Below are 13,220 nucleotides of genomic sequence, written 5' to 3'. Positions count from 1 at the left end.
ACATCGGTGCGCCATGCAGTCGACCGCATCCTCCTCGCCTTCTCTTCCTCCATCCAGATACAGACCCATACGGAAACGCACAAGGTAGCTGCCGCATCCAGACTCGCAACAATGCCTTCCTTCACCCCGAACCCGAACTTTGACAAGGAAAACTCGAACCCCAAGGACTGGGCATACCATCTCGGTGAGTGGCAAGCTTTGACGAGCCAACTTGGAATGCAATGCGACGCTAACACCGATCTTCCCGTTTAATCCCCAACCTTTGAACATGCCTCAGGATGTCTGCCGCAGAAGCATCACATCGTCTTTACCAAGGAGGACTTTGTGGCCTTCCTCAAGCAGCACAACGTCCATGTTGGACCCAACTTTACCGAGCTCTCGCGGTTGCCCAAGTGAGTATCTTTGGCCTATGTCTGTAAGGAGACACGTGAAACTGACCCCTTGTCGCTCTGCTTTTCTTTCTGTGTCCTGTCAGGTACGCAACGATCGGCAAGCTGACAGTCTCGGACGACGCTGGCGCATCGGCGTCTGCGCCCGCACCCGCCGCCAGCCAAGCAGCTCAGCCCGCCTCGGTACGGGCACAGCAGGTGCAAGCAGATGAAGCTGCACGAGGCGCATCGAACGAGGCCAACGTGGTGTACACGAGCTCGGGCGACGTGTTCCGACCGAGCCGCAAGGTGCGACAGCTTCCCGGCGGTGGATCTGCGCAGGTGAGCGCGCTGTTCGGCAGCGGTGCCGACGAGGATGAGGAGCCAACGCCCGTTGCGGCTCGCAAGCCTGCCGCGCCTGTTGCTGCTCCCGAGATCAACGACTTTGAGCCACTGGGTGCTGCACCTGCTCGCCGCGTCGCGAGCGGCAACGTGGCCGCCGCCCAGGAGTCGCATTTCTACGACGACGTCAGCGGCGACAAGGCAGGCGTGTACGAAGGCGTACGCAACGATGCCGTGATGAACAACGGCTTCCGTCCTACCCGCCGTGTTCGTGTGCCCGGTGGCACGGGCGGTCTGTCGAGCATCACCTTTGATTAGGGAAGTCCCCCTCTAGGTTGCTTCTCATATACCCTGCAATAGCAGCCGTCGTTCTGCACCAAATCCTCATGGTACATGTCAGAACTGGAGACCTGTGGCATGCAGCCCTGCAAAGGATCGGCGACACACGAGGAGGGACAAGGTAGATCCGATGATCGGCAGCGTGTGGATCGGCAGCCGATCGGCCAAGCTTGCAGAGCAAACTGAGGCTCGGAACTCGGTTGCAGTGGAGCGTGGCGGAATTCCGAACGCGTTGCGGTGAAGGCGGAGAGAAAAAGAAAAGTGCGGGGAATCGAGACGCGCGCGGTCGAGGCTGCTCCGTATGCACCTCTGACATACGACTGCACTGCGAGCTCATCGTGGAGGGTAGAGAGAGAGAGTTGCGGGTGTCACAGGGGCGTGTCATCGTTTCCCCATCCAATGGATGCCGGGAGTGGATTCTGTGTGGGGTAAGGCTCCGAACACGGTCCCACATGGTCGATGCATCCGCCGGTCGATCTGCAGGTCCCCCTTAACCCCGACCAGGTGGATGGCGACAACGATGCACAATCACGGCACGATTTCGCCGGCGCGGGGGGAAGGTGCACCGGAAGGTCACACACCGGTTCGTACCGGCTACCGGTTTGTGTCGACCTACATCGCTGTACTGCCCGGCTCGGTTGCTCGCGAGTGGATGGATGGATGGCCGGTGAAGCGTGCCTGGGCGAGATTTGACCGAGTGTGGGGGAAAGCAGCAAACGAAGCAGCTCGGCTGCCATCCGAACGCCGTGCAGCTGCAAAAAAAAGGTTCCTGTTTTTCCCACGACAAGGCTCGGTGAGTCTTGGACATGTGGTCAATGCACTCGCATGTTGCCCTGTATCCGCTGTCCTTGCCTGCTGTCCCCTTGCACTGCCCGGGGGAGCGAAGAAAGGTCCGCGGAAGAGAGAAAGAGAGTATTTAATGTAGAGCCACGCCTCATGGCGATCCACACTGGCTTCATATGGTCTTTGTGATGTGTTGTAATGTGCAGGAATGACACCTCAATCCCACTCGGCATCTCCTGCATCTGAGCTGCGATCGTCCTGCGCATCAAGAGCATGACTATGGTCGCTGAGTTGCGGTGGCAGAGTCCGCTCCCCGTGCAGCTCGGTGGGTCAGTGCGTCGTGGAAAGGAGGCGTGGAGGCACCGGCAGCTGCAGCAGCTGCAGCACTGCACTGCAGTGGGCTTGGCTCCCCGTCGACGAAATTGCAATTTGCTGCAAATTTGCCCTGTCAGCCCCTGTTGGCAGTGGACCCTGTTCGAGGCGGCACAACCGCCGCCGCGCCCAAATCGAGCAGCTGCCCACCCTTCGTTTGGATCCTCCGCCGTCCAGTTCCGCGCTCCCCGCCAATCCCCCCCGCACGGCCTCGTCCGCACCGCTCCCACCTCGCTTTCTTAGCCGAGACTGGGATGGCAATGCATTTCTGTCCACTCACCTGACGTCCCTCATACTCCGTGCGGCCCTTCACAGCGGCACAGGCAATCATTACCTCCCGTCGCAGACGCCACCGGATCCGTCCCCGTCACGCCTGTATGAATAAAAGCGCCCCCACCTCGTCTAGATCCAAGCCAGCCTCTTTCGTCGTCATCCTCCCCTTTTGCTCCCCATCCTCCCCGTTGCTTGGCGCCAGAGTCTCATCCCGCGCCTCTCCACCGCCACCCTCGCCCAGATTACTCCCCGCCTGGACGTTCTCTTCTCCTCCCTTTCCCTCCCTGGCGTGCCAGTCCATCCTGCCTGGCTGATTCTCGTAGCACCCTCTAGACGTCCGACGTTATCCTCGCTCCCTGCTTTCGGACTGCCATCGTCTCGAGCTCGCAGCTAACTCGACCTCATCGACACGCTACGTCTGCCGACGACGATCAGCATGAAGACCTTCTCCTCCATCGGAGGCGTCATCGGCGCTCTGGCCATCGGTAGCCAGGTCGTCGGTGCGATTCCCTTCTTCTCTGAGCGAAACAATGCTCCCAGCGACGGAGCCGCCCCCAACCAGGCTCAACTCGGCCCTGTCCACATCCTCTACCAGAACGACCTGAGCACCAACGCCACCACCGGCGCCCTCCTGCTGCCCAACTCGGTGGGCGCCGACAGCGCTGCCCAGGTCTGCGAGCAGATCGGCGAGAAGCTCTTCCCTCTCGACACCTCGCTCCAGGGCGGCATCGGCTCCGACCTCATCGACCAGTTCAACTACCTGCGCTACGCCGGCACCATCGGCTGGTACGATACCTTCTGGACCAGCAACGGCGCCAATGTCGCCGCCTACAAGGCTAGTCGAGGCTCCGTCCGACCCTACGGACAGGGCGAGAAGCTCGGCGTGCTTTGCACCCACTCTGCCGAGCCCGCTACCGTGCCGCGCGCCAACCCCTACGCCAACGGCAGCCCCACCGACAAGCTCATCACGGTCCAGTCGGGCGACTACACCGTCACCGGCTACCGCGACCGACGGTCCTTCCGCTTCCTCGGCATCCCCTTCGGTGACGCCCCCGTCGGATCCAAGCGCTTCATGCACGCAACGCCTTACACGGGCAACAAGGTGCTTGACGCCACCAATTACCGCAATGCTTGCGTTCAGTCCACCACTCCGCTCGGTCCCATGCCTGTCGGCGAGGACTGTCTGAACCTCAACATTTACACGCCCACGCTCGGCTCGTACGACCGCAAGAGCCTCAAGCCCGTGCTCGTCTCGATCTACGGCGGCGCTTTCGTGAGCGGCCGCAACTCGCTTCACTCGTACGATGGCGGTAACCTCGCCTCGCGTTCCGACATTGTTGTCGTCACGCTCAACTACCGTCTGGGTGCACTCGGCTTCCTCGCCTCGGGCAAAGACCTGCCCGGCAATGCAGGGATCAGCGACCAGATCCTCGCGCTCAAGTGGGTGCGTGACCACATTGCTGCATTCGGTGGTGACCCGAACCGCATCACCATCGGTGGAGAGTCGGCGGGTGCGCAGAGTATTTCGGCGCTCATTGCCAGTTCCGAGGCCAAGGGCCTGTTCCACGGTGCTTTCATGCTGTCTAACCCGTGGGTGCCTTGGGTCAACCGCGCGGCTCAGTCCAAGTACATTACTCCTGCGGTGGCAGCCAGCCTCAACTGCCCCGTCAGCGGCCAAGCCATGGTCGAGTGTCTGCAGAAGGTGAGCGACCCTGCGCAGTTCGTTCAGGGTGCTGCATTCACCAATGCCACCAACGCCATCACCGTGGCGCTGTCCAAGGTGGGTGGTTCGAGCCTGTTTGGCGCATCGATCGAGCCGTTCCTTCCGACCCCGGACGGTATCCTGGATGGCCAATTCTTCTACCTTGCCGGCAACGGCACGATCCCCAACAACGTGCCTGTGCTGCTGGGAACCACTTCGGGCGAGGGCTCGTTGTTTGTGTATCAGCTGCTCAACCAGACCCTTCCCAACATGCAGCCTGCGCTCGACAAGGCCTTTTCTGCACTCTACTCGCCCGACTTTGTGGCCAAGCTCGACGCGTCGGGCTACTTTAAGCTCGACGAGAGGATCGGCGACTCGGTGCGCGAGCAGGTGGCCAAGGCATTTACGTACAACTTCTTTACGTGCCCTACTCAGCGCATCATGGATCTGGCACAGCAGAAGGGCCAATTCCCCAAGGTCTACCTGTACGAGACCCAGTCGGGCTACCCGGACACTGTTGGCCACCCCGACAAGTGTGCACCCGAGGGCACGGGGCTGGAGGTATGCCACAGTGACGACATCAAGAGCGTTTGGGGCAGCTTGAACTACGAGGGCATCCAGGTCAGCCAGCAGTATCTCGACTTTGTCGCGTACAATGCGGACGCCTTCAGTGCATTCGTTAGGCATGCTTCGCCCAACCCTAAGCAGGAGTATCTGCGTGCGAGGGGGAGGGGCTATACGTATACGCAGAAGGTACAGAACTACAACAAGTGGCAGGCCTTCTACGAGCCCCTGCTCGAGAGCGGAAAGTTCAACACCCAGTACCTCTCTGCTCCCAACGGCATCAGGAACGGTGCAATTCCGCATAGGGACGTCTGCGACTTCTTCTACCAGAATGGGAAGCTCACCTACCAGACCCTCAACAACGCTGCCTAGAATCTTGCCTCCTCCGAAGTAAATCTGGGCGCTTCGTCATCAACAAGCTCATCGTAGCCTCTCTTTCTCCCTCACTCCCTCGTCTTTCGTTTTCACTGAGCCCCCCTTTGGACGCTTCTAGGAACTGTATGTCATCCAGCAATTTCAGCGAGCCTTCTTCCTTTTACTGTTTCAATCAACTCTTCATCCCACGCTTCACAGAGCATCACCATGCGTGGACTGTTGGGCATGGCAATCGGCTTCAAACAGCAATGCGGTTGAGACAATGTTCGGGGGAACGAGAAAGTGGGGCTCAAGTCCGCATTGGGACGAGCGGGGATCTTGGGAGAGAACGAATCTAGGACGAGGTGGGAGGGGTGGCAGGCGATTTGGCGGCATGCTTGTGGGCGGGCTTCTTGTTCGACTTGTGCGAGCTGGCGTGTGCGGCGTGCTCGGCGTGCGCAGAGTGCTTGGCGTGCTCAGTTGCCGACTTCTTGCCCTCCGCCTTCTTGTCCTCCTTCTTGGCCTCCTTCTTCTTGTCTTCCGTCTTCTTGCTCTCAGACTTCTTGGTGGCGGTCTTCTTGCCCTCGGTCTTCTTCGACGCGGAGTGCTTGGTCTCGGTCTTCTTGGTGTCGGGCTCGGTGGTCTCCTCTACCTCGCGCTTGGTCGTTTGCTGCTGGTGCGGGTGTGCGGCGTGCTGGGGCTTGTGCTCGCCGGAAACCTTCTGGCCGTTCTTGCCCTTGTTGACCGCCTCGCCCTTGTTGCCGGGGTGTGCAGCGTGCTCCGACTTGTGCTCGCTCGACTTCTTCGCTCCGTTCTTGCCCTTGTTGACCGCCTCGCCTTTGTTGCCGGGGTGAGCGGCGTGCTCCGACTTGTGCTCGGCCGAAGTCTTTGCGCCGTTCTTGCCCTTGTTCACAGCCTCGCCCTTCTTGGCGGGGTGTGCGGCGTGGTCGGATTTGGCGCCCTTGGACTTCTTGGTGGTGTCGCGCTTGGCGGGCTGGAGCTGGACGAACTGGAGCAGCTTGTGAGCAGCGTCATCGTCGCCGTAGAGACGGCGCACCTGGCGGTCGCTCGACTGCGCGGCGACCTCGCGGTGGAGCTTGGCGAGACGCGGCAGCTCGTCGGCAAACTCGGCGGCAAAGGTGGGGGATGCAGGATCGGCGTGCTCGAGCTTGTTGATGAGCTCAAGCAGCTGCGGAAGCTTGCCCTTGTCGGCGCCGGTGGCGACGGACGAGTCGGCAGAGACCACAGCGGCCGAGAGCAGAACAGCACCAAGAAGCGAGAGGAACTTCATTGCGAGCAGTGATCAAGTGTTGCGACTGATGTAGGGAAAGGGTCGAGATGGTGCGTAGAGGGGTGTGTATGCGTACACTAGCGAGGGAGGAGGCAGAGTATATATGCAACACGCCTGGAAGCGTAGGGGTAGGGCTGTTTGTGCCATGTGTGGATGCTTGGCTGGCAAGAGGGACCAGAGCCAAGGCGAGCTCGACCCTGAGCACAGCAAGGGGGTCGGCTAAAGGGGTAGAGGGCAGGAGGGCAGAGGAGGGCAGGGAAGTGGTGGCTGGCAGGGGCGAGCATGTCAACAAGTGGGCCGACGGTTCGCTTAGACGGGCATGCGGGGCGTCGCATTGGCCTGCCCTCTTTGGCTGTCCAGCGCGAAATGGCGACAGCTGAATGCTAGGCCGATCTGCATGACGACGATCTCCGCTGACGTGCTGTTTTGACCAACTCCGCCGCGCGTGCCCAACCGTGCTCGTTCGCTTGCCTCTCCGGGCGAGCTCTCGATCATCTGGCTCCAAAACAGCTCGCCTCCTCTAAGCTCAGCTGCCCGACACTCGTGCTCTCACAACGGCGAGGACAGGATTGAAATAAAAGCATGGAGCTGGACACGGCTCATCGCCGACGGTCCCGGCGTTGCTGCAATGCAGGCGGGTCGAGGTGGCGACAACAGTGCGAGCTGATGTCGAAACGTTCTTTCAGGAAACGTCGGAGTCGCGCAGTCGGCCCGAAATGGCAACTGCCTGCTGCCCGTTGCCCGCTGCCCGCTGCCGTGCCCTGATACTTTGGCCGGGAGCATACAGTAGATGGCAACGACGGGCGGAGGCTGAAATGCCAGCTCCAACGCCGTGTTGGTCTCGGCTGGCTCTCGCGCCACTGCAATTTGAGTCGACGCGTCTCCTCATAAAAAAGGGGAGGCACCTTTTCCCCACTTGGCGCTTGGATGCAGCTCACATTCCTCAGCGACACGACGGTCGCCAAGTCGCGTCGGTGTCCCGTGAGCTTGATTGCCAAGCGTCTTCGTTGGCACGGGCGGCCTTGAGGAAAGCCGCGAAACGGGAGTGGCTGTCAAGGCGAGCGGGACAGGGTCAACGACGACCAGCAGCATTCATGCACACCGGGGTCATGCATGCGTGCAGCCTGACCGAGGCTGGGATTCGGATGAAGGAGGCAAGCAACTTTCCGCCCCGCGTCATTTTTCCGGCTTTCACACTGTGAGCTTGATGTAACTAACATGATGGAACGGAGAATATCGATCCCCGGAGCAGCTCGCCGCTCCGCACTGGCCACGAGACAAAGGGCAGAGCCAGCCACGCACCCTTCCGCTAGGCACGTCCTCCACTCGAATTTGGCACAGCCAGGCCAGTCACTTTCTGCACGCCTCGCAGCACTCGCGCCCTGTCTGAGTGAGTCGCTGCAGTTGCACACGCCGTGGGGGTGCGCCCAGCTGCTGCCTTCCTTTCTTCTCGTCGATCCGTCACAAAACCAACACCCCATCCTCCCTTTGTAAAAGCCCTCTAGCTGCTCACTGGCTACAATCACGGTCTCTTCGACTATTGCAACAGCCGCAACGCTCGGCGCATCCTCCTCCACCGCTCGGCCCAACCCGTCATCGAACGCTCCCACCGCACTCCAGCCTCGACCACTCCACACTGCCCACCATGGCAGACTCAGGCAAGGATGCCAAGTTCTTCCAGAGAAGCAAGGTCGACGAGCTTCGCATCGAACTCAATGCCGACAAGAAGGACAAGGGCTGGGTGCGCAAAAAGACCGTGCTGAAAAAGATCATCGCAAATGCCACCATGGGCAACGACATGTCGGCGCTCTTCCCCGACGTCGTCCAGTGCATCAACATCCAGGTGCTCGAGATCAAAAAGATGGTCTACCTCTACCTCATCAACTACGCCCGCTCCAAGCCCGACCAGGTGCCCAACGCCATCCCAGGCTTCCTCTCGGACTGCAACGACCGCAACCCGCTCATCCGCGCGCTCGCCATCCGCACCATGTCCTACATCCACGTCCCCACCGTTCTCGCCGCACTCATCGACCCCTTGCGCCACTCGCTCAAGGATGCGGATCCGTACGTTCGTAAGACCGCCGCCATCTGCGTCGCCAAGCTCTACATGCACGACAAGCGCCTCATCGAAAAGCACTCGTTCATCGGCATGCTCCGCGACCTCCTCGCCGATGCCAACCCCACTGTCGTCGCCAATGCCGTCGCCGCCCTCGTCGAAATTTCCGAGCGCTCCGACAACATCCAGCTCAAGCTCAACCTCACCATCGCCTCCAAACTCGTCGCCGCCCTTGCCGAATGCTCCGAGTGGGGCCAGACCTACATCCTTGAGGCGCTCATGTTCTTCGTGCCCGCCGACTTCGCCGATGCAGAGATCCTTGCAGAGCGCATCGCGGTGCGTCTCCAACACGCCAATTCCGCCGTCGTGCTCACAGCCACCAAGGTCATCCTCTACCTCATGAACTATATCGCCAGTGCCGAATTCAAGGAATCTCTCTGCCGCAAGCTCTCCCCACCGCTCGTCACGCTGCTCTCCTCCGGCCCCGAGGTGCAGTACGTCGCACTCCGCAACATCCTACTCGTCATCCAGCGCCGCCCGCTCGTGCTGCAGAACGAGGTCAAGGTGTTCTTCTGCAAGTACAACGATCCCATCTACGTCAAGATGGCCAAGCTCGAGATCATCTATCGCCTGGCCAACGAGCGCAACGTCGAGCAGGTGCTCGCCGAGCTGCGCGAATATGCGTCCGAGGTGGACGTCGACTTTGCGCGCAAGGCCGTACGCAGCATCGGGCGGCTGGCCATCAAGATCGAGTCGTCCGCCGACCGGTGCATCCATGCGCTGCTGGCGCTCATCCAGACCAAGGTCAACTACGTGGTGCAGGAGGCGATCGTGGTGATCAAGGACATCTTCCGCAAGTATCCCAACCGCTACGAGAGCGTCATCTCGACGCTGTGCGAGAACCTGGACAACCTCGACGAGAGCGAGGCCAAGGCGGCCATGATCTGGATCATCGGTCAGTATGCGGATCGCATCGAGAACAGCGACGAGCTGCTCGAGGACTTTTTGTACACCTTCCTCGAAGAGCCTGTCGAGGTGCAGTTGGCGCTGCTTACTGCGACGGTCAAGCTCTTCCTTAAGCGGCCGAGTGCGGGCGGCGAGTTGGTGCCCAAGGTGCTCAAGTGGGCGACCGAGGAGGTGGAGAATCCGGACCTGCGCGATCGCGGCTTCATGTACTGGCGCTTGCTCTCGACGGATCCCGAGGCTGCGAGGCAGGTGGTGTTGGGTGGCAAGCCGCCCATTTCGACCGAGACGGATAGGATGGATAGGCAGCTGCTCGACCAGCTGCTGCTGCACGGCGCGAGTCTCGCCAGCATCTTCCATCGCCAGCCGCAGACGTTCATTCGTAACGCCAAGGCGCGCTACGTACCCGACTCGCCTGCGCTCGACGAGTCGGCGAGGCGCTATGCGTCGGCGCATCTGTATTCCAAACCCGTCGCGCGCGCACCGGTGCTCAACACCGCTGCGCCGAGTCAAGCCGCAGCTGCCGATGCAAAGACACTGGCGGCACCGGATTCGAAGCGACTCATTGAGGAAGACGAGGATGCAGATGCAGAGGCGGAGGCAGACGCGCATGGGCCGTTGAATGGCGCGCTGGGTGCCGATGAAGATGCGGACCCATACGCCATGTTGCCAGACGACCTTGGTGCGTCGTCCACGTACCAGGCGGACCGTCCTATGCCCAACCCCTCGTCGCTACATGGGTAAAGTGCAGCCGGACAATACACAGTCATACCTCCATGCGCGCGCGTACATGCATGTGGTCTATTAAGTCAAAGTTCGGCGTAAGCATGCGCTAGAATTGTGGGCGCGGGGCTATGCAAGTGTGGTCTACTCGTTGGTATGGGTGGTTGGGAGAAGTGGACGTTGAGAGCGGATTGAGGACCACATACTCCAAGCACCCTGTCTATCTTCGTCGTCTGCCTCGTCGATGGATGTGCGCAGCGGTGCATAGGCCGAAGAACGCCAACGGGCGGAACCAGCGCTGAGCGAGTCGGTGATAAACGGTAGCGTATCGCAGTGGCCGGGGCTGATTTCGGCGGGAAGGTCGTAGAGCGTGGGATAGTCGATGGCTAGATCGGCGCCTTTGGACCAAAAGTCCTTGCAGTTGGCCAGCATGCCGTGGTCGAAGGGGTTGAGTGCGGCATTGGCACGTTTGAGACCCTCGCCTGCCTTTCCGCGCGTGTACAGGTCCAACCCTACGACCGACAACAACCATCCACCCGCTCCGGCTGCAACGCGACGCACCACCCCAAGCTTTCCGTGACTGTGACTATGCCCCGCCGCGCTGGCTTGTGGAAGCTCTTCATCTGCTTCGGTTGGTTTTTGCTGCGCTTGGATGCCTTGCAGCGCAGTGGCGGCAGCGTTGCTGGTGCCAGGTTGGGAGCGCGAATGCATGGCGATAAAGTTGGTCTGCCCCGCGTAGCTTTGCCCGCCCTTTCCGCCCATGAAGCCAAAGCGGCCAAGGTTGGATACTTCGAGCGTGGTCATCTGGCGCATCACCTGCCACGACTGTGCGCCCAACAGAATCACCGTCCAGCTGAGCTGCAATGCTGCCCATACCGCCACTCCCAGCAGGAACGGATCGTACGTCGTCGCAGTGCACAGGGCAGCAAACGGCAAATGACACGTCTCGATGCTCGCATCGGGTAGCGGATCGTACGGCGGCGCATTGATCGCATAGTACACCGCAGTGAGGTAGATAAACTGGAGGATGCCGAGCACGAGTGCACCGACAAACAGCAGGAACTGACGGTGGTTCTCGATACCAATGCAGTTGGCTACCCAGGGACAGTGGTGATCGTGGCGCGCTACACAGCGTCCGCACAGCTTACAGTGCTTGGAGCGCATCGGCTTGCGCGCCATACACGCCACGCAGAACGTCTGCCCATTCAGCCTGCCCTGCTGCGCGAGCTGCGTCACCGTCTCGCGGCGGTGCAGCGCCGAGGGCGCCAGCGGCGCATACCCCGGCGAAATCGTCGCGGCCCGAAACAGGTTCCACGCACACACGAGCAGCGACAGCGCAAACAGCAGATTCGTCGACGCATACCCCGGCGTATTCGATGCCAGCTTCCGCACCCACTCCCAGCCCACCCACGCGATCGACCCGGACACGATGGCGAGAAAGTAGTTGCTGCGCTGCAGAAAGTCGTGTTCCTGCGGATCGAGGATGACGCGCGTCACCACGTGGTGCATGCCAAAGAATTCGGCAGCTGCAAACGGCGCCGCCGTATACCAGGGCAGCGCTGCAAACGTAGCAAAGATCAAGCCGAGCGCAATGAAGGGTACGGCCATGACGGCGAGACGCGCGGTACGGTCGGTGCTTGCGCCGAATGTGCGCTGCTTGCGCCTGCCGTCTTCCTCGAATCCGATGTCGGCGAGCGCTTTGCGATAGGCGCCGATGGACTTGAGCTCGACCGCCATGTCGCGTGGCGTCTTGCCCGAGTCCTCCTTTGCAAGCAGATCCGACTTGGCGTCGGCCAGAAGGCGGATGCAGAGGCGATTACCCTTGACGACGGCCCAGTGCATGGCGGTCAAGCCGGCGCTGTCGCGCTTGAGGACGTCGGAGCCGTGCTTAAGTAGGATGTCGACCGAGATGGCGTCGCCCTGGTAGGCGGCCCACATGAGCGCAGTGTGGCCCTGCGAGTCGGTGGCATCGAGCCCCTCGGGTGAGCTGAGCGAAGACTGCTGGAGCATGAGGACGAGCGGCATGACGGCGCTCGAGTGGACGGTGAGGTGGAGCGAGTTGAAGCCCTGCGAGTCCGTGATGGTTGGGTCGGCGCCTCGCGAGCACAGCAACTCTAGCACATAGACGTGGCCGTTGCGCGCGGCCCACTGGAGCGGGCTTGCGACGAGATCGCCTCCGAGCGCATCGACCTCGGCGCCATGGTCGAGGAGGTAGCGGCAGGTGGCGAGCTGTGCGTTGATGGCCGCCCAGTGGAGCGGAGTGATGTTGTCGTCGTCGCGGTCATGCACGGTTGCACGGCCCGAGTCGACGAGGCGCATGATGGCCGGAAGATCGCCACGCTGTGCGGCGGTATGGATGGTGAGCGGCATCTGGTCCTGTCCGGGCGTGTGGGCGCGACTCGCAAGGCCACTGGGTGGGCGTGCGGGCGCGTCGAGCTTGGATGCGGCATGCTGCTGCTGGCGGCTGGACGAGCTCGAAGCGGTTGGCGGGGAGAAGAGCGGATCTGACGGTGCGTCTGTGGTGCCGGAGGAGGTCGTAGCTTGCGTGGCGGATGCGCCCATCGGGGTGCCGGGTGCTGCCATGCTGGCGAAGTCGATGCTGCGGCCGCCCAGCGGCTGGTGTGGTGATGCGGACGAGATGCCGTTGTGTATCGGAGAAGGTGTGGAACGTGTATCCGAAGGAGGAGTTGCTGGCGCCTATCAGGATGTCATGTTCGAGTCCGAGGAGAATGAGCCGTATACAAGACGGGAAGGATAGGACCAGACGAGATGGAGGAGAGGTGGTGAAGTTGAAAGCCGAGGCTGCTCCACATCAACACCTCTCTCCCTCGCACACACGCTCCTCCGTCGAAAAACGCAGGCTCTGGCCAACGCTTTCTTCGCGGCCAACCACAGCCGCCGCCCTGCCGGCCTGCATGCACAGCCGATCTGCCAAAAACGCGCTTCGCTGCGTGGGCGACTCTCGGGCTGTGCTTTCCGAAATTTGGGCGACCGCTGAAGCCGATCTCCGATGCGTCGTCTGGATCGGGTTTGTGCCTCGGCGATCTGCAACGTGAGTCAAAAAAAAAGGCTCTCTTTTCTCCACTTTCC

General features: G+C 61.2%; 5 protein-coding genes across 5 annotated transcripts; 3 read left to right on the top strand and 2 right to left on the bottom strand.

Annotated features, from left to right (window-relative positions):
* Positions 1–111: 111 nt before the first annotated feature.
* On the top strand, positions 112–1,028 carry PAN0_024d6125 (uncharacterized protein; the record flags this gene model as incomplete). Its single annotated transcript, XM_014798421.1, has 3 exons — positions 112–184; positions 278–392; positions 476–1,028. The coding sequence occupies 3 exons, from the start codon at positions 112–114 to the stop codon at positions 1,026–1,028; spliced, it is 741 nt and encodes a 246-aa protein (XP_014653907.1).
* A 1,885-nt stretch (positions 1,029–2,913) lies between these two features.
* PAN0_024d6124 (cholinesterase) lies at positions 2,914–5,115 on the top strand (the record flags this gene model as incomplete). Its single annotated transcript, XM_014798420.1, has 1 exon — positions 2,914–5,115. The coding sequence occupies one exon, from the start codon at positions 2,914–2,916 to the stop codon at positions 5,113–5,115; it is 2,202 nt and encodes a 733-aa protein (XP_014653906.1).
* Positions 5,116–5,452: 337 nt separating this feature from the next.
* On the bottom strand, positions 5,453–6,388 carry PAN0_024c6123 (uncharacterized protein; the record flags this gene model as incomplete). The annotated part of the gene is made up of 1 exon (XM_014798419.1): positions 5,453–6,388. The coding sequence occupies one exon, from the start codon at positions 6,386–6,388 to the stop codon at positions 5,453–5,455; it is 936 nt and encodes a 311-aa protein (XP_014653905.1).
* A 1,645-nt stretch (positions 6,389–8,033) lies between these two features.
* Positions 8,034–10,151, top strand: PAN0_024d6122 (vesicle-mediated transport-related protein; the record flags this gene model as incomplete). Its single annotated transcript, XM_014798418.1, has 1 exon — positions 8,034–10,151. One exon carries the CDS (start codon positions 8,034–8,036, stop codon positions 10,149–10,151), a length of 2,118 nt encoding a protein of 705 aa, XP_014653904.1.
* A 123-nt stretch (positions 10,152–10,274) lies between these two features.
* PAN0_024c6121 (palmitoyltransferase akr1) lies at positions 10,275–13,047 on the bottom strand (the record flags this gene model as incomplete). The annotated part of the gene is made up of 3 exons (XM_014798417.1): positions 10,275–11,224; positions 11,279–12,827; positions 12,967–13,047. The coding sequence occupies 3 exons, from the start codon at positions 13,045–13,047 to the stop codon at positions 10,275–10,277; spliced, it is 2,580 nt and encodes an 859-aa protein (XP_014653903.1).
* Between the last annotated feature and the right edge of the window lie 173 nt (positions 13,048–13,220).

Source organism: Moesziomyces antarcticus (genome assembly GCF_000747765.1).
Source record: "Moesziomyces antarcticus DNA, scaffold: scaffold_v10024, strain JCM 10317, whole genome shotgun sequence".
Lineage (NCBI taxonomy): Eukaryota > Fungi > Basidiomycota > Ustilaginomycetes > Ustilaginales > Ustilaginaceae > Moesziomyces > Moesziomyces antarcticus.
The sequence above is the reverse complement of the archived record's forward strand: the minus strand, read 5'-3'. Positions and strand labels throughout refer to the sequence as shown.